Raw genomic sequence first — 24689 nt, 5'->3', positions numbered from 1 at the left:
TGTATTTAATTCATAACCACGAGAGTAGGTATGGCTTATTTACAGGTATATCTGATTCACTACAAGAGTAGGTTTCACATACATAAGGAAATTACGTCATAACTAACCAAGATAATAACATTCACTTAACCGATTTTCTCATTTGCAAGAGTAATATGAAATTCCATATCTCTAGGAGTTTTCTTGTGTTATTTTCATAAATTTTATATTTGTGGTAGTCTAAATAATAAAGGAGTTTGAAAACATCGGTAATTGCAATCTTCCCTGTGGGATCGACCCTTAATAGCCTATATTCGCTCACGATTCGTATACTTGTGATAAATCGCGTGTGAGGTATTTAGGAGTTTATAAATGTAAAACTTGATTGGGATGAGCTTAATATTATATGTATACCCCGCGCACGTCAAGTTTTTGGCGCCGTTACTGGGGAAGATTTGTCAATATCGGTGCTAAGAATACCTTTATTAATTTTGACATTTTTTCTTGATTTTCTTGTTTTTGTTGTGTCTAGTGTCTTAATAGTTGTGTTTAGTGTCTTGTTGAGTCTTTATTTGTATGTTTTAGAGTCATCTATTCTTCTTGACTAAACTTGTTTTTGAGTTATTTTGAAAGCATGTTTAGAGATTCAAGGAGAGTAGAAAATGTGAGGGGACAATGCATGAGAAGTGGAAGATCGGCAATGGATGGTTACAGCGCTTAAAGCTCCTTAAATAGAGGTAACCAAGAAATTACCGAAAGTATATCATTTGAAGATGGTTTGAAGTACTTAAAGGCTAAACTTGATGTTATAAAGTTAAAAATTCAAATGGACACCATTATGAATATGCTTTAGCAAAAGAAAAATGTTGATGCTTTTAATTCTTATCATATGATTTATAACTTGTGTGGAGGTTATCATGCTACTTATATATGTAGGCAAGCACAAAATGTGGATTATTATAATGAATTTAGGCATTGCAATCCTTATCTTGATCAATATGGTCCTAATAGGGACAATTCTTGTGCTTATGATTTGGATAATCAATGTACTTATAGTGCTTCTCCATGTTTTTATGATTATCCACTCGAAAGTGTCCACTTTGAATCTAAGCTATCTTGGGAGTTAGCTATAGAAAAGCTAACAAATGCAACCTCTGATCGTTTTGATAGGGTTGAAGAAAGGTTAGATGAATTAACTTCTCACTTTGGTAGAATACAAGAACAATTACATATTTTGTGTGAAGTTATTTCTTCTAATGATATGCAAATTGACCCTAGCATGAATGGTGAGCATGTTGCAAGTGACAATGGATTATATTTTGATCAAAATGATGAATCTAATTCGAGTTTTAATGAACAAATATCCATTTCACATGATAGTACCTTTAAAACTAACGTTGAACCTCAAAAGATGAGGTTTAATGACTCATTTTTCACCCCTCTTGAGGAGTGTATTGAAGGTATAGGTTCTAAAGGTATTGTTGCCCAAGAAACCTTTATGGCAACTCCTTTGGTGAATTCTCAAGTGATGCATATTCAAGGTAATATCTATGACTCACTTTAGATAGGTATGTTTCTTCCACCTCTCATATCATTTGAACATGTGGCTTTTGCTATTAAGCCACCTTTTAATGATCCACCACGACAAAAATTGGTGGATTATTCATTAACAAAACCTCCTTGAGAAATGAGGTGAAAAAATCGAGCCAACGACTATAAACAAAAGCGCTTATTGGGAGGCAACCCAATGTTTTGGCTATTTTATTTTGGTGTGATTTCATGTTTAAATTATGTATTGAGTTATTTTGTTGTTTCTCATTTTTCATTTTTAGGTTTATATAACTAATGGTTATCTAATGGAACTCATGAAGCATTGAAGATACACGGACAATGGATCTTGAAGCTTCATATTCAATCGCAACAATAAGGGAGTATTACTTTCTTTATCTTGGTTTCCCTTTTTACACATTGAGGACAACGTGCATGTTAAGTGTGGGGGAGAATTGAGATTATATACATTGTATGTGATTGACTTATTGGGTGTTAAAATTTTAAATTTTTTCCCAAATCTTGTCCAAAATTACAAAATTGCCTCAAAAAGTTTCAAATTTTTTCAATTTTATCCAAAGGCGCAATAAGTTCCATATCATTAGTAGTTCAAATTCCTTCTACATTTGAAATAAATATATATGATTTGGAAATTTCTTTTCTCATTTAATTTGGAAAGAACTATTATGTGATTATAATTTTTGCATTTGTAGGAAAGTATATCTTGTAAAGTGGAGAAAATTATGCCTATTTTTTTGCATATTTAATGAAATTTCCTCTCTTTATTAGATTTTATAAGATAAGTGATAAATATAGTCAATAAGTGTAATACTCTTCTCATGATTATTCTTTAGAAGGAATTTTTATTATTTCTTTACTAAAAAAAAGAAAAAAAAAGAAAAAAAAAGAAAAAAAAGAAAAGAAAAGAGAATAAGAGTTGTTCTACTCCAATGGTTCTTGTACTTAGTAATCGGGAGTCTTCATCTACAAATGTTGACTTTTGCGTAAAACAGTACTTGAATTAAGAGTATGCAAAGCAACTTGAGTATGTGAAGTATTGAGTAACCAGCGATCTTCATCTAAAAATGTCGATTTTCGCGTCAAAAGACACTTTCACAACTTAAGTAATATTTAGCTATATTATATAAATAAATCCCTCTTTAAAGTTAAATAAGAAGATGATCATGGGTTAGGAACCCTTTGTTGACCATATGAGTTACTTGCTTGTGAAATTGGATAAGGATGAGAAATTGATTTGAATTTGTTATAATGAAAGTATAATTGGCTTCCCTTTACTTAATATTACGAGTACTTGAACTTAATGGAATGATTGCATAATAGTTATTTACTTTGTTTTGAGGAAATGAAGTTGAAATGCTATACATGTTTATTTTCAAAATTTGAATCATTGTTGGTTTATATTTCTTATTGCTTGAGGACAAGCAATGGTTCAAGTGTGGGGGCATTTGATAAGAGTGTATTTTACGTATTTTTAGTATACTTTATTGGTTAGATTTAGTGTGTTTTATTGAGTTTTATAAATAATTAACTAAGATTCTAGTGAAAATATGCATTTTGTGGTTAAAGTGTGAAAATTGCATTTTTATGAATTTTTATGGTAAAAATTTCATATTTTACAGGTTTAATGATTCAATCATCAAATGGAGACCATTGAGAAAATATTTGGATGATTGATGATGATTTAAAGTGATAAAAATAAAATATGAAGTGTAAAAGGAGAAATGCAATTTGTGGACAAAAGAATCAAACAAAAGTCAGCTTTGGCATCTGTTGGTATTTTGGCTATATCTTGGGCTACATACATGGGATTGAGATGATCTTTATACCATTTTGAAGCTAAGAGACGTATCTAAATTTGGTATGAAGATATCAAAGTTCAATTCATCCGTTTTCATAGTACAAAAGTTGAAATACCGAAATTCAACTCAGCTGTCCAAAGTTGAAAAGAGAGCTCTGACCAGGCTTTGGTATTTTGGTCATATCTCAGTCTAGAGAGCTCCAAATTGGATGATTCTTGAGGTATTGGAAAGCTAACTCAAAGGGTTATAACTTTTATGTTATCTGAAACATGCAGAACTCAAAACGCAACTATTCAATATGCGATTTCTAATCACGTATTCGCTTCTGAACGCTGCAAATTACTGATCAACTTGTCCTTCATTCACACAATATTTTCAACTCAATTCCAGCCAGAAATTCCGGTTGTATCTGATTAAGAAGAGGCTGGAAAGTTGGAAATACAACTCAAAAGGTTTCAAGAATAAAAAATGACAACTAAAAACAACTCATTTGGCTCTTGAATTCTTCTATAAATAGCAGCCTTGGAAAACCATTTTTATAACTTTGCAAGGCTAGGAAAACTCACCAAAAATGTAGTGTTCACTAGTTTTTCTTAGTTCATTAGTATAGTATAGGTAGAGTAGTTTATCCTTCTTATATTTGTAGTTAGATTTGGAGGAAGATTGGAGGAGCAAAGATGGAGAGTTTGAAACTCATGTGACAAGGGTGACTTCTCTCCTATCACTTTCTCTTTTGTATTTGAATTCATGTTTAACTATAATACAAGTTGGGTGTTTGTTTTTACCATGTTTAGTTAAAGTTTATGCCTAGAGTATGTATGAACTTTCTACATCTTGTTTATGATCTTTACTTGGTTATTTGATGATATTATTTTGAGCAAGTTATTTATCATTTTTTGCTTTTCTAATCATGATTAACCGGCCATTAATTGTGATTATCTAAAGGTGTTAAGTTTGCAATGAGAATTGGAATTTAACACTAGTTCAAGGAAGTGATAAACATAGGGAATACACTCACGAGAGTAGAGGTGCACCTATGTGGCTTAAGTGATTTGTTCATGTAATTTCATAGAAGAAATGAATTTGTATTTAATTCATAACCACGAGAGTAGGTATGGCTTATTTACAAGTATAGCTGATTCACTACGAGAGTAGGTTTCACATGCATAAGGAAATTACGTTATAACTAACCAAAATAATAACATTCACTTAACCGGTTTTCTCATTTGCAAGAGTAGTAAGAAATTCCATATCTCTAGGAGATTTCTAGTGTTATTTTCATAAATTTTATATTTGTGGTAGTCTAAATAATAAAAGAGTTTGAAAACATCGGTAATTGCAATCTTCCTTGCGGGATCGACCCTTAATACCCTATACTCGCTCACGATTCGTATACTTGCGATAAATCGCGTGTGGGGTATTTAGGAGTTTATAAATGTAAAACTTGGTTGGGATGAGCTTAATATTATATGTATACCCCGCGCATGTCACTGAGGACAAAGGCAAATTTGTGCAATAAATTCGGGGGACGAAGTGGTGACAAGAAAATGTGATCAGAGAAGTTTGTGAGACATTGCCTTAGTACTGACTTCCCCAAAATAAATCTATCTTATGTGGATCAATTCGTTGAAATTGTTGGTTGCTTTGTATCCTGCTTTTCATTTGTTGTTTTGACTTAGGAAGTAGTTTAATCCTTACATAGATAGTTAACAAAATGCCCATGAATGGCATTCTGTTTTACTTTTCAATAGTTGATACACCATAATCATGAAATGAGCTATCTTCCAATAAAAACCAAGTAGATTTAGAATGAAAATGAGCACCTTTTGGAATTGAAAGGCAGTTTGCTCAAAAATAATCACTAGACCCTATCTTTGATTTTTTTTCAAATGTATTGTCACTTATTTGGTGGGTTTAATTTTGATTCTTCAATAATAGAGTGTATTGATTAAACGTACTCTATTTGGCTTATAAGAGAGTAGGATAGAAGGTCAATATGGCAATAAAATTGACTTCAACCAACAATCCCCTTCCACGACCTTAAATCCTACTACAATATCTTTATATATACTAGGAGGGGATCACCGCGCGATGCTCGGTGGGTGAATGTAATGATGCCCAGTAATGCCCAGTTGAATAATTAATTTTGTAAAATTAGTTAATTCAAAGAAGTAATGTAGCTTAGTTTAGCTAAGAAGAAATGAAAACTACCAGTAATGTATTCAATCGATGGGTAAATTACACTGGATGTCAGCTAAATTCATTAAGCATCTGAATAAATATTGAATGTGTGATACCAAGGGAAAATTTTTTCAACTCCGGTGTCATCGAAGATCAAAACAATGAATATATTTTCAGATTCTGGAATAAAGACAAGAGTTTCGTTGTGCTGCAATTGGTGTTGAAGAACGAAATCTCTCCAGTTTCGGTGAAGGCGTTTATGCTTTACACCAATTTGAGTACTTCTGTGTCCAGTGTTGATAAGTAACATGGGAGTCTTGATACCATTGATGAAGTGATCAATAAAGCGCGGAATTTTCTATCATCAAGAGATGCAGATTAGAAGATATGCAAAAATAAAAGGAAATTGCTTGCGAGAAAGTTGAGATGAAAAAGAAAATGCAGGTAAACATAGAATAGCTTACCAAACTGTTTGGAGTTGCCGAGTTAAAGATTTGATAAAAGCAAACCGAATCAGATAGATCTTGATAGAAATTTGGCCTCAGCGAGGAAGCAACTTGCTGTTGTTCAGCTTCTATTTGGATATCATCTGTAATTAGTGACTATGTGTTACATTAAAAATAATTATGATATAGATGAGGATGTGAGATAGATACAATGGTATTTTTACCTCTTGATGCAACGACATTCATGTGCAACAGGTCTGGTAGGGGAACGGTCCAAGGCAAAAAAACTTGTTTTTGTAGTTCACAAAAGTGAATAACATCAAATATCAGATTCCTGCTATGTCGAAGTAATAGCATGTCATGCCTTTTAACAATATTGTGTTCACAAAAAGCATCCCAGCCTCGTGCGAATGTATGATCCGTGACTGTGATAGGCCATTGCCGCAGTCCAAACCTTAGAATAATTCTATTGCTGTGGTGCTGATGAAAAAATGATTCAAACTGAGCAGGTAATACCTTCAAAAAATGTAGTAGGAAAACATTGTCAAAGAATACCATGCTATTTAACTCTAAATGCTGCAATATAGGTGAACGAGCTAAAAGTTAACCTGTCCTCTGTGGATGCATTTGAGTAGAAAATAGCAAGCTGATAAGCAACTATTTGTCGGTTAAAAATTTGTTAGAGATGTTAAGATTGTTTCTGCCATTGAACTATCAGGAGGAAAATTGATGTTGGAAAATCAGAAAAGTGGTCTATTAATAGAAAATGCAAGTACAAGGCTATATCATATGATAAGGATTAGAAATACATTGCAGAGTAACTCACCTGCTGACAAGTTCTTATGCAGAAAAAGCGGTAGTGCAAATGTATAGATGATTTTGTAAACGGCAAAAAGCATATATATAAAGAAAAGATCAATGTAAAAAGAGAATAGTGTTCATTGCTGTTAATGCTAAGTGCAAGCTTTTTCCTACCACAATTGAATTAGTTGCAGAGGAAGGTAAGGAACAATGAATAGAAAAGAAAATTCAATGTGAAACATTAAGCGTGAGTTGCCAACTGACAGCATGTAAAGTAATGCATTTGTAATGCTTTAATGGCCTGAAGGCAAGATCATAATTCACCCTGTACTTGCCATGTTTAGTGTAGTAGGTAGGCTGACATATAAGTAGCAGGACCTGAATATATAAGTTTTATTTGTAAAAAATGCTGCGATTCATAATAAATGAATATGTATACAAAGCTGGAGGTTCCAAATGGATAATAATAATTCTATTGCAGAAAATATAAAGAAACGGAAATAAACAGGCAGTCCAAAATATAAAGGGAAAATTATACTTCAACGTGCACTCAGCATGTTGAGAAGAACAAATAGTCCAACATATAAGAGTAGGAACTAAATATCTAAATTTGATTTGAAAAAAATGCAACCTTGTGTAATTGTAAGTTGTGCATCCACAGAAGACAGTTCGATTCAAACTGAGCAGTTGTAATTATTTAGATATTACCTGCTGAGTTCATTCAAACAAAGACAGTTCGAAATTGATAGTAGCAATTGTAATTCAAAAAATATAAAGAAATGGAAAGGAAGCCCATATTGCATAGATAAAGCTGTTAGTTCCACAGAAAGGGAGTTCATTGTCAGGAATCCAAAGATATCTGCGAAAATCCTCATGCTTCCTAAGATGGAGGATTTCAGTTAATCTTTGAAAGCCTGGCAAGAACTTTAATACAGGTGCCATTATCAAAGTTCAATGGTCATGACAAAAAGTTGTTTAGTAGGTAACCAAGCACAAAAGCCAGGGAATTGTGAATGGACGAGCAATATTTCCAAAAAGCATTAACAATCTGCCTAATCATAGGAGTGCAGATTACAGAACCCCAAAAAATATTAATGTCCGAGCAATGCAAAAGGCAGCGAAGGCAATTCAGCCTAATTTTGCTTTCTTTTTAGAGTCAGCATGTGGACTATCAAAGTCATTGGTGCTGGCAGTTTCTGTTTCATCAAACTTTTGACTGAGTCGAAGGCGCACTTTTGAGCTAGAACCACCATGTCCTGTAAGCGCAACATTCAGTTAAATTAATAGTTCATTCAAAGAAAACATAGTTATGTATCACAACTCTAGGTATATTCATCAACTTGCTGTCAATAGCTGTTCATTTTCAGTCTGCTGGTCAGATGAAAGAGAGACAGATTCTGGTTCATGCATTAGCTGAGCGCGACCCATTTTTGGCTCAAGTTCAGCGCAATATAAAATCGTATAACGCTGTCTATCATCAGCGAGTTGTGTTTGGACTGGTTTAATGTGAACCAGAAATGTCTTTGTTTTAAGCGGTGCATGAACAAACTCAAGTGGCAGCTCAAGATTCTGGAAGAAGCACAGAAGATATGAGAGTGAGAAGGAAATATAGCACTTATTATTAAAGCTGATCAATTAAAATAACCTGATTAAAGTGATCCATTGCTTCAAGGCCAGTGAAGGCGAGAATATTTTCTGCTAGATCTCCAAAGATAGATGCAGGTATAACTCCACTATCATCGGTCAAATCAACGTCAAAGTGGCACCTAAAACATAAGTATACAAGCGCTTAGGCGATACACTGTATAACATAAACATTAAGAGGAATTAAGCAGCTAAATTAAAGTTAATGATGTAGTAATATAGGACCTAGGCATAGCAGGGCCCTTCTCTTGGCATGAATTACAGGTAAACTCAATTCCATAGTCCGCTGCAGTAGCTCGATAACACCTCACACAGCTCATATACCAATATTTTTGGAAGATGTGTTCAAAAGAGAGCTTTGCCTTGACCCAGGCAGTCTAAAAAGATAGACATTTATCAGATAAAAATATGGACAGATATGAAGCTGTAAAATAACATAACAGAATATCATTTGATCACCTTCTGTGATGCGGTAACATTGCAAATTAGAGTAGTTTTCTGGTCCCTTTTTAAAGAAAGCACAGGATTATATTTAATGTAACTCTTTGCATCAATGATTTCTGCAATTGACTTAGCATTTCTCATTGCCCTACAAGGAAAAAATGATGTAAGGAAAATATGCGGGAAGAAAGATATAAGTGACACTAAGGTGCATAAAAAAAATGTTAGTTAATGTCATTGTACCAATTCTTGAGCTGTCTCGCTTCCTGTATCGGTGGATCAACAAGCAATGCAGAATCGAACCAGGTAGAGAGAGAAACACCTGCCGAATAAACAACAAAATGAACGCTGAGCTATTACTGAGAACCTTGATATACAAATAAAGGTTATAATACAAAAAAAGACAGCATCTCAACAGACCATTGTAGTTGTTAACTTTCAGCCTTCAACCAATGATAACAGGATAGCTTAGCATGTTATTCAATAGAATCTGACCTTCATTGTTCAGAAAATCGTCCCATAAAGATAGCAGGACAGTTTGAGACCTAACGTTGGCATAAAAGTCAAGATGAAAATGTTTCAAAGCTATAGGAAAGATGCGATAAAGCCAGCAAAAGAGCGTCTAGTATGATAAAAAGATTACGTACTCTTTATTTAGAAGGACAAATTTTTGAGCATTTGATTGTTTGGAGTTTCTAGTGATTGTCTTCATGGCCAGTGAACCGATCACCACTCCGAGCACATCTGCAAAGGGAAAAAAGATAGGTTGAGAAAATAACGATTGTGTGATAAAAATATTAATGATAGACTGTTTGCATACTCACCAACGGACTTGCTTCTATCATCCATGTATTCAGCTAAATCAACAAACTCAGTGAAAGCGAATCCAACAGGCATAATGTCTTCATTGCCATCAACCTCTTCAATGACAGTTTTCGAAGTGATCACCCACTGTTTGGTTAATCCAACACTTTGAAACTTTGGCAGAATAGTCTTGACATCAGCATTTGAAATCTTATATCTTTTATAAACCTGCAGCATAGGACTCATCCTTGAAATATCAGCATTGAAGATTATCCCTTCAACTTTAGAGGCCTATCAGAAAACGGAAAAAAAGTACACATAAGAAATATATTGGACAAACAAAAAAAAATTCAAATAATTAATGGTCATTTCAAATTTAAAATATAACCTCTGAATCATAGAAGACAAACTTTTGCTTTTTGGTTGGTGTTCCCAAAGAATCCGTGACCTGTTGCTTTTCTTGGACTGTGATGACACAGGACCAGTTTTTCATATCAGACACGATTTCCGCAATTTGCAAGAGGTTAGACATTCCTGTAAAAAAAGGAAAATGATTATAATGCACAAGTTCGGGTATATATAAAAACTTTAGCAATAAGTAAACACAGCCATAGACTGGTGCAAGTATACCTGGCTATAAGAAAAGTCAACTGCTAGCTTAATTTAAAAACTTCACTGAACACAACATTTCTAGTTTTGCAATCCGTTTTTATACCATCAAAAGTTCATGGTACAATAAGTATTTTCAGCTCAGCTGAAGTTCTAACTCTGGACAAGGCTACATATAACTGTCCATGAGAAAAGACAGATTCTCTCAAGTAAATGCCAACGTAATCGAGAGTTTGTCCCTGAGATTTATTAATGGTCAGCGCAAAACAGAGCCGAACAAGAAACTGAGTTCTTATAAATGCAACAGAATTCTTTTGGTTGTCGGGAGTTTGTAAGGGTATTTTTGGAATAAGAAGTCTCTTTCCTCGATGCTGGCCGAAGACAATTTCAGCGGAGATAGTATGCCGACCAAGCTCTCTACATATAAGCCTTGTGCTGTTGCATAGGCCTTCAACAGGATTTAGATTCCTTATCAGTATAATCGGACAGTTTTCTTTTAACATTAACCTGTGAGGAGGAAGGTCTTTTGGATTTTGAGAATTAAGAAAATCCTCATAATCCCCCTGGTGCCGCTGGTCAACAGTTTTGTCAGAACTAATGAAAATGCGAAACTCTCCAGGAATCCTTCTAATCAGTATATCATTCAGCTCATCAACCGAGCTATTTTTAGGAGTAAGAATACATCTATTAATCATTCTATATGGATCCTGGGAATAGAGAGTTAAATCTGAAAATACAGATTGCAGTAACCTGTTAATAAAGAAGTTTGATTAGAAGCTGTATATACTAAAGAGCAGGTAGATAGACCAGAATTTTTAAAGTTATGTAACCTGTTTAAGGACTCTTCTTTATCGTAATAAGGAATGACTAAATCTCTAAGCAAAGTTATTTCACCGTTGAAGTCCACAAGTTCACACCCTTCGCCAACTCTTAACAAGAATTCAGAAAACTGAGGATCTAATATAGCTCGCATGTTTTCTGTCAACTTCAGTTTATGAAGTTTATACCACAATGGAGAATTGAGAAAACATGACTGCAAAAGGAAATCCTTTTGCAAATTATTGCTTAGAGATGTCATGAAAAAATTGGCTCAATAGTTTCTCGTTTTGCCATGGAAGCCTTATCCCACAAGATCAGTTTTGACTCCGAGAGCAGCCTTGCAACACTGCCTTGCTTGCTAAGTTGGCAGGCTCTGTTCTTTGAGAAATCAAGGGGTATCTTGAACCTTGAGTGTGCAATCCTTCCTCCAGGCAGGATAGATGCTACAATTACAGAGGTTGCTACTGCAATGGCTATATAACCTTGCGATCTCAAAGTAGCAAGCAGCGACCGGTATAAAAAGGTTTTGCCGGTACCTCCGGGACCATCAATAAAAAATGAATGTCCTTGGGAAGCAAAGCACGCTTGTAAGATGATGTCATAAGCATACTTTTACTGGAAATTTAATTTCAAAGACATCAATAGATCTTCCGGCAGTATGTCTATGTTTTTTTCAGCTTCTATCTCCTTTGTCAAATGAACATGATCCACACTAACAAGCTCATCTAATGGCAACTGATAGGCAGCAATGGATGTACCCATCTGCTGAAGTGATTTGTTAATATCAACTAGAACCAATCCCTTAATTTGAGCGGGAGAGTAGGCATGATATTGTTTATGCCGTTCATAATCTCTAGAAAAGTCCAATTCAAATTTTCTCCATAACATTGTGGGATCAATTGGAGAACAATAGACCAGAAGAGTTGCAAATAACAATCTGAGTGAAGACGGCATTTGAAATGCAACAGCTTCCTCTAGCGTTTCTTCCATGTACGTATCAGATTGCAGCAATCCAAGTGCCAAAGCAGCCTCCCTAAACGACTTCATTTTTTTAGCATGAACAGTCAAGAGATCATCGAATGATATCGGTCCTGGAATATGATTTAAGAGAAGCCTCAGATAGTACCTCTCTCCCTCTCGTGGATTAACACTGACGAGTCTACCTATCACCTTTCGACGCTTTCTTTCTGTCCAGTGTCTATACTTAGAAGACCAAACGAAATGCTAAGGAAAATCTTTATAAAAGCATTTAAGGTTCTCAGCAGTTGCGTTGGAGGCATTCATTTTGAAAAACTCAGTCAGCATGGTTTTAGAAAAATCTACTTTAGCTAACAATTGCAGCAAGTCTGAGTTCTTCGGGAAAGAAACAAGCTGCTGATTTGGAAGGTGAACCTGGAGAGTATAGACAGATGGGGTCATCTCGTTTAAACGGAACTCATAGATGAGCCAAAATGCTTCTGGAGGCGAGATGTATCGACCTTTCTGGAACTCTTTAATCTCATCAGTATCAGTAGCACTATCATCTGCCATAATCCTAAAGCAAACCAGATCATGCCCCTTGAACACATATTTATACAAGTACTTGACCAATTTAATGGTAGAACAAATCTCCACGTTCATGTGGCAATCGAACAAAGCAAGAAGATAAGGGTTGTAAGGCACAAGCCATCTATTATCAAGAGTGAATCTGCGAACTTTCACTTTTTTGCCATCATCCTTTCTCCTATAATATGGATAACTATCTTCACCATGGGTTGTATGAGGGCAGAAATTTTTTGGATAGTGATTCTTGCAAGAACCATCTTTCATACAAGGGTAACTTTTATCCATATCGCCACAGGGACCGTGAATCATATGTTTTACAACAAGAGAGTAGAGGTGAGGATATTGAAGCCGATCAGGTAATTCAGTGCAGACTACCTTGTCATAAGACTCCGGATTGAGCAACTTAAATTGAGACTTTAAAATGAGTAACAAATGAGCATGTGAAAATCCCCGCTTTTGAAATTCAATGACATACACGCAGGCTGCCACTTCACCAAAAATCTGTTTATTCAAGAGTTCATGCTTAACCATTTCGAATTTAGCTCTAAAAACTCTAGCTAGAAAATCAGGCCTATCCTGCGGCTTTTCATGATACTTAAGATTGCACTGAATTTCTTTCCATGCCGGATTGCAGGTCATGGTAAGAAAAATATCTGGTTTTCCGTACTTTTGTATGAGTGCCATTACATCGAGATAGCGGCGCCTCATGTCTCTAGGACCACCAATAAAGAAAGCAGGTAGCACTATCCTACGTCCAACTTTAGAACCTTCAGTCTGGCCTAGAGAAACACTGTCCAATACCCCTTGAAGAATTTCTGATCTAACCACATTTTGTCGGTGTCTATGAAAATCCAGCCTAGAAGTTTCTATCTTCACATAGGAATCAACTGAAAATTGTTGTAGAAGTCTAAGACAGTGCAGCAACATCGACTCATCGTTCTCTCTTATTTGAAACCTATAACAATAATACTCTCTTGCCGATACAGTGTCCTCTTCACTCTTTCCATGTTCAACAGCTATAAAGAACAAGTAAAAAAATGTCAAACTAATGTCGATACAGTTTATGATGCTTGCTCCTAATAGTCAAAGACAGCAAGGAAAACACTTGCCTCTACGTTCCAAGTCTAGTAAATGTGAAGGGTCATCAACAGAGGAAAGGTCAACGTTGAAATCAGCCTCACAAGAATTTGCATTTCTCTTCCTCTTGCGAAGTTTCTTAACACCATGGTGCCATCCACATTCACCTTGAGGAAAGAGAATAGGGTATTGCAAAGGATCATAATAGCCATAGTAATGCTTGATTCTATGGCTGGTATTAGAGTGAGTATAAACTTGAATATGAACATTTCTATCCGCTGATTCATCATCATCCTCAGTCCATATGGCAGCAACTTGAGAGACTGTAGGTAGGTTATAGACGCGTTGGTCTAAATCAGGATAACAATTCAAAACAATCTTATAGCTGTCAATGTTTGGGACATTCCTAAGATTCTTAAAGAATTTAGCATAAGGATTGTTCGACAGGATACGCATAAGTAATTTTAAAGTGCCTTCACGCAACTTATCAGAACTTCCAACCCTTATTGCTAATTCCTCATCAGAATCAAAAAAGTAAAACTGAATTCTAGAAGGTTTTTCGCTTGACTGCTGTAAACTATTAAGAAAGTGGTAGACCTGACCCTGAACACAAAAAGTGTAAACACCTTTCGTGTTCTTGGTCAGCTCTGGATCATATCTTGCAGCGAAGGATGTGAATCCCAAGTTGCTATTATAGGTCCTAACATTATTTCTAAAATGAGCGCTTTCCTCATCATTTTCGATAAATAGGCGTTTAAGATCATAAGGCATAGATGGAGCCACAATCAAAATCTCTCCCCCAGAGCAGCAAAAGTTAGGAGGTTCTAAATGGAACCTCTTGACTCCACAGTGCTCACAATCAGGAGCATCTGGAAGAGTCAAAGCTTCATGCGGGATTTCAGTGATTGGAAAAATGCGTCGCTGCCTCCCCCTTTTAGGTGCAGCTGCATTTATTTTAAAACTACAGCTGAGAAGCGGACTAAGTTGTGCCTCTATCAGGCTATATAGCAATGGCATCTAAATAGTTGTTGAGAAATAAAATGCCAACCCAGAGCCTGCTTTCTCACACGGCGTCGAGAACAACGTTCTCGAGTAAAAGGCTGTGTCTTACATGAGAAGGCAGAAGAGCGGGCATTTTCTGTTGCAGTCATGACTGAATCATTTTTTTCAACAGAATCGGTAGAGCGGCTGACCTGAACAGAGGTGGTTTCTGCAATCGTATAAAGAAATAAGCTAACCAAAATAGTCCAGTGTCATTTCAATGAACATAATTAGGATGTGGTAGGAAGGAAAGAATATTCAAAAATGGTGCATTGAAAACAATTTTTGTCTAAAAAATATACCTTGAGATGTAGAAGCTGTTTTGAAAGCTGTGTTCTCAGAGGATGGTACATTTTTTTCACAATGGTATCTTTGGTGCTCATAAGCGAAAGGAGACAACGGCTGACCAAATTGCATATAAACTTTGGCCAAAGGAGAGTACTTAACAACGTTTTCAAAAAGATGAGAAGAACTGGTGGTCCTGTCAATCGACATCACAGGAACAGAGCAAGCAGATCTAAGCATAAAATTTTGCTCCTCAATAGATGCATTTTTTTGTTGTCGAAATGGATCTACATGAACAGTAGCTCTGAAGGGATAAAATTTTTCAGAGTTCACAGAAACATGGTCAGAAGAGCAATATTCTATTGAATTTTCAAAAAGACAGTTCATAAGCAAATCCTCTTTGGTAGAGTTAAGATCTTGGATGACGTTATGAGAACGATCAAAGCAATTGTCTGGTCGTTCATGCAACGCCACAGGCACAGAGTTCCTAATTTTTCTCCTAGGCAGACAGAAATCAGGTTCAATAGAAGAAGAAGAGAGGGTCAAATTTTTTCTTTTTTCTGGAAGAAATTTTCCTTTGCAGTTCCTAAGATCAGCCTTAGCAGCAAGCGGAAACTCTGCAGATTGTAAATGAAGATGCACCCATTTACAAAGAATTGAAATGCTAACACAGGAACCAGTAGGTAGGGGAGTGAAGGTGATCTAAAAAAACACCTACTGAATAAGAAGGAAAAAGGACATCACCAACTATACCTGAAAAACACTTGCATTTCGCATGTCATTTGCTATTTCAGTAGTGGAAGCAAAATGAACATGAGGAACAAAAGAAGCAGACTCGCGAGAGGACATATATTGCAACGCCTCAGTAACGGCACTGTCATGACCGCTCTTCAATGCTTCGCTTCCTAACATTTCACTATGCATAGAAGGGTCATTCGCACAATCAAATTTTTCATGATGCGAATCAGGGAAAGAAACACCTGATTCTATATAACCAAGAGGAACCTTGCGAATACGCGGGAGTAAACGTGCATCTTTTTTCTTGGCAGATCTATTTTCTCTTCGTCGTTGCAGAAGTTCCTTTTTTTTCAATGGTGGCATTTCTGCATACTTTTTGCGGCGGGTAGCATTTCTATCCATTCGAGTTTCACTAAGAGTGCTAAAAATGCCGAAGGGCTATATAAAGAAAGGAATATCTAACTCAGCAAAAAAAAACGTAAGCTAAAAATTGACAGAAAACAGAGCGAGGGAAAAAAAAGTAGAAAGGCAAAGGAGTCAATAGTCAGTAACTGAGTAAACAACAAATATTTAACAAGAACAAAAAAGTCAGGCAGGTAATTATAGTGCAAGAAATAGGCATTTTCTCACCGGCAATGGAACAACATCAGGAACAATAGAATAACATGGACATGGAATGTATAAGGATCACAAAAGTTTTAAAAAGTCAAATAAAGGGAGAACAAAAAAATGTAAAATTGGACCAGCATGAAGCTAATGATGCATCAGAAAATGCATGGCAAAAAGGTACAAATTAAAGCATAAAATGCAGAGGAAAGAGTAAAACAAAAAAGGAACAAAATGAGAATAACTAACCTGCTTGTATAAAGAGGTCCAACACCGCAGAAGTGAATAACAGTAGGAGCTATCAAAGAAACCACGAGCAAGTAAAAGGCAATAAGAAAATGTAGGGGAAAAAAGAGCAGCAAAAAAAGGACTTTTTTGGTTGATAAAAATTTAGCATGGACAGGGGAAAAGTAAAAAAGGTCGGACCAGCACACAATAAAGTAGAGAAGCAAGGAAGAAATTTAAAACAAAGCAGCATGACAGCAATGCTAAAATATTCGAACAAGTAGAGGAAAAACAAAAGAAAGCAAACTGTAAAAACCAACAAGCTCACCAGGAAGTAGTGACAACAACACAAGTGCAAATTAAAACCAAGGCAATATATCGGGAAAATGAAGGTTTAAAAGAGCTAAAGAAAAACGAAGAACACTGCTTATGAGGTAGCTCTTTCTTCCAAGCAAAGAAACAAGAGCAATAGAATAGGGAAGAGAAAGCAGTATATGCACAATTACCACTGTTCATGAGTCAATAGTCCAACAACTGAGCAAATAATAAATATTTAACAAGAACAAAAAAGCCAGGCAGGTAATTATAGTGCAGAAAATAGGCATTTTGTCACTGGCAATGGAACAGCATCAGAGAAATAGAATAACATGTACATAGAATGTATAAGGATCACAAAAGTTTAAAGAAAGTCAAAAAAAGGCTAAATAAAAAAGGCAAGATTGGAGAAGCATGTAGCTAATGATGCATCAGGAAATGCATATCAAAGAGGTACAAATTCAAGGATAAAATATAGACAAAAGAGTAAAACAAGAAGAGAACAAAATGAGAATAGCTAACCTGCTTGTACAAAGAGGTCCAACCCCGCAAAAACGAATAACAGCAGAAGCTATCAAAGAAACCACAAGCAAGTAAGAGGCAATACGAAAAGGTGGAAAAAAACAAGGGAAAAAAAAGGAGCTGATTTGGTGATAAAAATTTAGTAGGGACAGGGGAAAAGTAAAAATGGTCGAACCAGCGCACAACAAAGTAGAGAAGCAAGGAAGAAATTTAAAACAAAGCAGTATGACAACAATGCCAAAGTGTTCGAACAATTAGAGGAAAAACAAAAGAAAGCAAACGGTAAAAATCAACATGCTCACCAGGAAGCAGTGACAACAACACCTGTGCAAATCGGAACCAAGGCAATAAATCAGGAAAAGGAAGGTTCAAAATAGCTAAAGAAAACGAAGAACAATGTTTATGAGGTACCTTTTTCTCTCTAGCAAAGAAACAAGAGCAATGGAAAAGGGTAAAGAAAGGAGTAGATGCACAATTACCACTGTTCATGATGTCGAGCAGTAGAAAATTAGCTGGGGAAAAGCGGAGAAAGTCTATAACCATTGTACAAATGCAAAGAAAAGCGGAGAAACTCTATAACCATTGTACAAATGCAAAGTAGAAAACAACGTCAATCGACGGGAGAAAAAGAGCTGATGGGCGACAACGAGAAGAGGCGACGGTAGATTGCAGATTTACAGACATGACCCCAGAAAAAGGACAAAAAGGAACAAAGGCTCTTATAAGGAACCGTAAATGGAGGCAGAAAGGATGGGTAATAAAATAAAAATGAGTCAGGTATTATTCAACTCAAGTAAAATCGGCTGTCAACAAAAAGAGGCCGGAGGCTGATGACAAGAAATGTGAGTGGTGGATGAAGAAATTGAGAAAAATTTGACTGTGAGCGGTAATTAAAAGGAATTTGTCTGGCAATAAAACTGCAAAATTAGGGGCTAATTTAAAAAGAACAATTTTAAAAAGTCGATAATTAAAGTTGATTTGTTGGGCAACCCAAGATAAAGGTGAACATTTTCTTAATAAAATCTGGAAAAACAAAGGTAACTAAATTCGATTTTGTGAAGAGGCAAAAAAAAAGTTTTTTTTAATAGTTTCGAAAAAGTCACGAACTAAATGTGATTTATTAGGTAAAAAAAATTAACAATAAAAAATGACATCATTAATTAGCTATTAACAATGAATAAAAAATTGGCAATAAAAATGTGATTGATTGGGTAAAAAAATGGAATTCAAATAAAAATACATAAATAAATAGTTATAACAATTAACAGCGGAGAATCGATAATTAAACGTGGTACGTGGCGCGAATACATTATTGATTGTTTATGTAGAATCAATACTAAATAAAACTGTAATGAAAATTTGATAATAATAGGTGAATGCCTTCCCCTGTTATATTCGAAAAAAAATATATGTGTTAATAATTAATATGTGTCAATTACAAGAATTTGATAATTAATTGTGATTTATTTGGAAACTACAAAAATGTTAATAATTGTAAGAAGTTGAAAGTTAAATGTTATGTGTTAGGTAATAAAAAATGGAATTATTGATCAGCTAACGAACAATTAATTGGGAAAAAAATATTGCTAAACGTCTGAGCAAAAAAAAGAAACAAAATCCAAAAGAATTGCTAAACGTTTGAGCAAACAAAAAACAAAAGAATTCACGCGTGCGAATGGACGGCCATCAATTGGAAATTGGCACGGGTAAACAAAAGGCAAAAGGATTGCTAAACGTCTGAAACAAAGCAAAGCCAACCAAAGCCATGTGGGACCAGAATTTAGCTGCACACTTCCAAGCCAGACGTCCAAGGAACTATGTTTTCAGACTCGGACCGGGTATCGACTCGGTCAGGGTCAGGGGTCAGGGGTCAATGGGTTCGACCGAGGGTTAAAGCGGATGACGTCATAAATAAAAATCATTTAGAAATTAAAATATTATATTTAAAATATCTAAGATCATGTTAATATTAATAAAGGTTTATTCATATATGTTTAATGTTTCAAATGTATTTAACAATAAAATACAAAGAAATTAGAATAATCAAGGAGCAATTTATATTATTTAATGAATATTAACAAGTTTAGAATTAAAATTATGGACTTGATTAAAAAATAACACCAAACTTTAGGACAATATTTATAAAGTATGAAATATTTGAGGTATATTAATAGTTTTTAACAACTTAAGGGTCAAAACATAATATTGAAAATGTTTTGATCCTATATCAGATGAAAGTGCTTTGAAGTTTGACCTCACGCCGCACCTCTCATTTCTTCCTCTACTCCTGACGGTGTCACTTCATCTTCCTGCAACTCCTTTCTTCATCTTCCACGCCATTCTGCAACTCCTTTCTTCTTCTTCATCTTTTTTTTTTATTTCATTTTCATTCTTATTTTATTTGTTATTTGTTCTCAAACCCATGAAATATCATGCTTTTATCTGATTTCTGCAAACTGTTCTCTTCTCCACACTCTTTTTTGCATTTTTGGGTCTTTTTTTTTCTTTTGAATACAAGATCTAAGATTATATCTTATTTTAAAAAAGGGGTAAAACATTGATTTTTCATGCTTGAATTGAAGTCAATGAGTGAAAATGGATTTGCGGAGGAGGGAGAGCTCACAAGGATTTGGGGTTAAGAGGTCAGGAAGGGTAAAAAAGAATTTAAAAATGGAGAATAAGAAAAACCCGGTTCGTACGGGTTCTTCCGGTTTCCGGTCAAACCTGGTCAGAACTGGGGTTTGACCGAGTCTTGACCAATCCGAGTTTTTAAGATAGCTCGGACCGGACACTTGGCCGGTTCCCGGTTCAACCGGTCGGAGTTTAAAAACACAGCCAAGGAAACAAAGAAAACAAACAAACGATCGGCTGGACGACCAATTCACGCAAGCGAATTCACACGAAGTAGACGACCACCAATCGGCCAATGGAAGCCCGCCACGTTAGCAATCAGAGCCCAATTGAAAAGCCTCCCATTCCCGCATAGACTAGATATGTTAATAAAGCCTAAATAGGGCTTGGTACAAAAAAAAGTATCATTATGTGTTATATCCTTCCAATATTCACTATTATCTACTCACATCTTATTTGTTAAACTTCCTGCCCCTACATAACTACCAGTACAATAAACACACAAAAATACATACACATATCCCTGCTTTTTTAGCTTAACAAAACTTTCAATAAGACAATAACTGCCAACAACTTCCAATCTAAAAAAAAATGAAAAACACAATTTTTCGATCCATATTTCTAAAACAAAATCTCCAACAACTACTAAAAATTCTAATATATTTTTAAAATTTTTCCTTTTAGATTTGCACACACATAGGGTGTGCCATTCCCACTAATTGTCATTAATTTTGTATGTTTTTACATGCACATATAATCTTCTGCTTGGTAGAGGTTCATATTTTTTTTTGTTCTTTTACCCATCACGTTATGTTCGTGAATGGGAAAAATGTGCAGAATGTATCATTTTTACCAAGATGATTAGAATGAGAATTAGTGGAGTGCTTATCTAATTTTTATTTACTCGTTACATGCAATTTTTTATGCTTATTTTATACCAAAATTTTATTATTATTCTAAACAACGTCGCTTCACTGTTTTGTCCTCCGTTCCCAGTCCCAAAACATTTGTAAGCTTGGAAATGTGAGATTGGGCTGCCCCAATCGGTCGGTTGTTTGTTGTCACGTTAGTAAACCACAAATCGGTCTGTAGGTTTTGTCACAATTGTGGCAATGAGGCCTAGAGATATCAAAAGATGGGCCAATCCAAATAAATGGGTTGTTCTGTGATCTGGGTCCGGAAACCTTTGCACAAAGAATAGGGGGACCAGCAGAGGTAAGATCCGCTCCATACGTATCTCAGGCATGTTTTGTCTCATCTTTAGTTGGTTTTTATCTTCTCTCAATGTTCAATGAGATTTTTTTTTTTTTGGGCAGAAACCAAAGTCCATTACGAATTCAAGGAGAGGTCCAAGCGCTTGTCTTCCTTGAAGCCCCGAAAGAGAGGGCAAAAATCCTTAGCAGAGGTAAGATCCGCTCCAAGCGCTTCGTCCCCTTTAACAATCCCCTGATGCCTACTTCCTTGTATTCTTTTATTGCAAAATCTGCAACTAACTCTACAAGGGGAGACTTTTGAATATCATTAAAAGGTGGAAATTGGATGTGCTTTGATGCTGCTCAATATCATTATGCTTTGATGCTGGTCCCTAATGTTGTATAAAATCTAAGAAAATTTATTAATATGATAAATAAATAGATGAAATTCCAAAGAAGTAATAGAAAAATCACAATAATTTTTTCTTTTTTTAAAAAAAGAAAAATTGAAAAAAATTCATAATAATTTATGAACTCTAAAAATGCTAAATAAGTGTAATGTATTCATTTTTGACCAAATAAAATAATGAATAAATATGCCAATTCTATAATTTCTACAGAAAAAGTATAAAATATGCATGTACAAATTATAATTCTTAATCTATTGTTATTTAAAAAAGCACACAAAATAAATTTAAAAAATCACATGTATAAGACATGATTTATTATGGTATTAATTTGGATTTTTTAGAATACCTAACACTTATTTTTTTAGAGTTTGTTGTGATTTTTCCATTCATTTCATGTAGATTTTTTTTTTTTACAATTTTTTGTACTTAAAAACTTAAAAACTTAAAACATAATAGTAAGATAGTCTATATGTGAGGACCCATAAAATTTTCTTATTTTATATCATTTAATTCTATTCCTTTTCATGCATTTTCTTTATTTTATTTTACTACCTTAATTTTCTGGACATTTTATAAGTGAATATAGTTTTTTAAAACATTTTTCTAGTATAAGTTAGTTCGGATCAATTTGGAAGTGTATTAAGGACGTGGGACCCGCTAGTGCGGTTAGTGCGATAAAATTTTAGACGACTAGGTTAAGTTTCGTATTGAGAAATATTATTTTACAAGGTGGTAAGAGATAATTAGAGGTTAGCTAGATAAATTAACCATTGGAAGAAAGAAGATAAGGTTGAACCATTAAAAGTGCCATGTGTCGCGACCCGATTGGTTGGTGGACTTGACCAATTTTTCTTCACCTTTACTAAATACAAAATTTGACCAAGATCATCTTCATTTTTGCTTGAGCTGGCCGAACCTCTTAGAGGAAGAAACAAGAAAAACTTGTCAACCTCAACTTCAATCCCTTGCTTCAATCTTGATTTCCAACCATTGAAATTGTAGATTACTCCATCAAAGTTGCTTACTAAGGAGGATTAAAGCTTCTAGTGGAGGGATTTGTGAAAGGAAAACCCTAAGTTATCATCTTTCTTGAGGTGTCAAGGTACTTTGCTTACAAACTTCCTCTTTGTTCACGCTAATGTCAAATTAGTGGTTTTTTGTGGCTAAATATGCTATTTTATGGAAGATTTTATGGTTTGAGGTAGAGTTAGATAAATTTCTGATTTTTTTGGGAATTTTTCTGTTTTCATATGATGGTTATGGTTGGCCTTGGATTGATAGCTCTAAATTGTGTGAAATGAAGTCTTTGTGCGTTAATTGCGATTGTTTGCGGAAAAATTTCGATTTTGTGCGGAAATTTCAGTTTTAGGGTTTCAATCTGCCCTGTTCTGACCAACTTTATTCGTGCATGTTAGAGGCCGAATCAGGCTTAGGTTAAAACATGAAAGTTGTAGAAAATGATATTAACTAGATGCCTGCAAAATTTCAGCTCAATTAGAGTACTGTAGCCCATGAAATGACCGGAATACCCTTGACTGCCCATGAACCCTATTTCGCGGACAGATTTCTGTTTTCGTGGGGATTTCCATTTTTGACCATGAAAATGCATGATTTGGCTTTGGAGATCTTCATAAGAAATGTAGGTATATGTTTTGGTTTCGAAACGCCATAAGATTCGTTTCAATCCGATAAGTGTAGCTACAGTTGTGCTTATTGTGCCGAAAGGTGTATTTTATAATCTATGACTTATATGTGGTTGATTTGAGATGAATTGGTTTTGATTGTAAGGTGGAAAAGTAAGGAAATGTAGGGGATATGCTGTCCAAATTTTGGGAGTGTTGGATTTCTTCGAGTTTGGTTTGGTTTGGGATATATATAAGAAGGGCTTTTGGGATTGTTCGAGCCCTAGGTCTTCATGTTACCTTTTCGTCCCAAAATCATGTTTTGCACCCTTGCATGAGTAATTATTTGGAGAGGTCTACGACTTGTAGTCGAGCCTCATTTGTGCATTTTATTTACTGGATTTGTGGCTGTGGGAACCATAATTGTTTACCTTGGTTATTCTAGGGTTTCTTGGTGATTAGAGTCATACTTTGATTGAAACTTTTGAAGTATCCTTGCTTTGACTGGTGAGTGTACCACTCCCCTAAATTATTGCTAAACTGGTTATTTGTACTTGCAAATTGCTATTTGAATGTCCTTACTGACTGTTTATTTTGTACGAGACGAGTGTGTACTTTATCGCACTTGTTCTCTGGCCTGTGTGACTTGTTTCCTGTATATACTTGAATCTGTTACCTGCGCCTGTTATAATGTCGTTTAGAAGTGTATCCAACGACCTTCTCGTTAAAGCTAAGCTCAACCTCATGAGGAGTCAATTGAATCGAGCCAGCAAGGGCTTGGTTGAGGAAAATTGACAATCCATGGGTGCCTATTCTTGGAAAATCTTTGGGTATTGGAGACTCTAAATTTCCGATATACTCGAGTATTACCATTCCTGTTCTTGTTTGGCGTCGGGCCTTGTAAGGGGTATGTTTGGTGATCGGGATTTTGGCGTAAGCGGGGTCTACGGACATGTGTGTTTCATTAAACGTTGACGGAGGGTCAACGAGGTTGGATCAAGTATTGCAACGGAGATTTGGCTCCTGAGAGCCACTTGTATCCTTTAAATTGTGGTGTTCGTTCATTTCTTTTATTTGATGTGTATATGTGCCTTAAAAGTGTTTTCTCATGATTTTTACTATTTATACTTTTGGTACCTCATTGAGTTTCTAGCTCACCCCGTTCCATTATCCTTGTTCTCCTTACAGGGAACAATCTTTTGGAACTTCGATGTTTTGAAGAATGAGTTGAACTAGTCAGAAATTCTTTTGTTCTTTTGGTATAGCTCCTCGACAATTTGGAAACTCTAAATGTATCTTAATACAATGTTTCCTTTTGGTTGGTAAACTTACTAATATGTATATTTTAAAAGTGTTTTCTCATGTTTATGTGGCATGGGTATTTGGG

At 35.2% G+C, this 24689-nt stretch overlaps 1 protein-coding gene across 1 annotated transcript; it reads right to left on the bottom strand.

Moving 5' to 3' along the window:
- Positions 1-10389: 10389 nt before the first annotated feature.
- On the bottom strand, positions 10390-11246 carry LOC113696541 (uncharacterized). Its single transcript, XM_027215945.1, has 2 exons — positions 11104-11246; positions 10390-11023 (listed from the first exon to the last, which is right to left on the bottom strand). The coding sequence occupies exons 1-2, from the start codon at positions 11244-11246 to the stop codon at positions 10390-10392; spliced, it is 777 nt and encodes a 258-aa protein (XP_027071746.1).
- Between the last annotated feature and the right edge of the window lie 13443 nt (positions 11247-24689).

The sequence above is a fragment of the Coffea arabica genome, chromosome 6e (assembly GCF_036785885.1).
Source record: "Coffea arabica cultivar ET-39 chromosome 6e, Coffea Arabica ET-39 HiFi, whole genome shotgun sequence".
Taxonomy (NCBI): domain Eukaryota; kingdom Viridiplantae; phylum Streptophyta; class Magnoliopsida; order Gentianales; family Rubiaceae; genus Coffea; species Coffea arabica.
Note: the sequence above shows the minus strand (reverse complement) of the source record. Positions and strands in the feature narration are given on the sequence as shown.

Bases quoted from the DNA above. Each gene is read 5' to 3' on its own strand.
- LOC113696541 (XM_027215945.1), bottom strand. From the start codon at position 11,246: ATGCGAGCTATATTAGATCCTCAGTTTTCTGAATTCTTGTTAAGAGTT. The intron at 11,024-11,103 runs GTTACATAACTT...CTTTATTAACAG, and splicing joins AAAGAAGAGTCCTTAAACAG to GTTACTGCAATCTGTATTTT.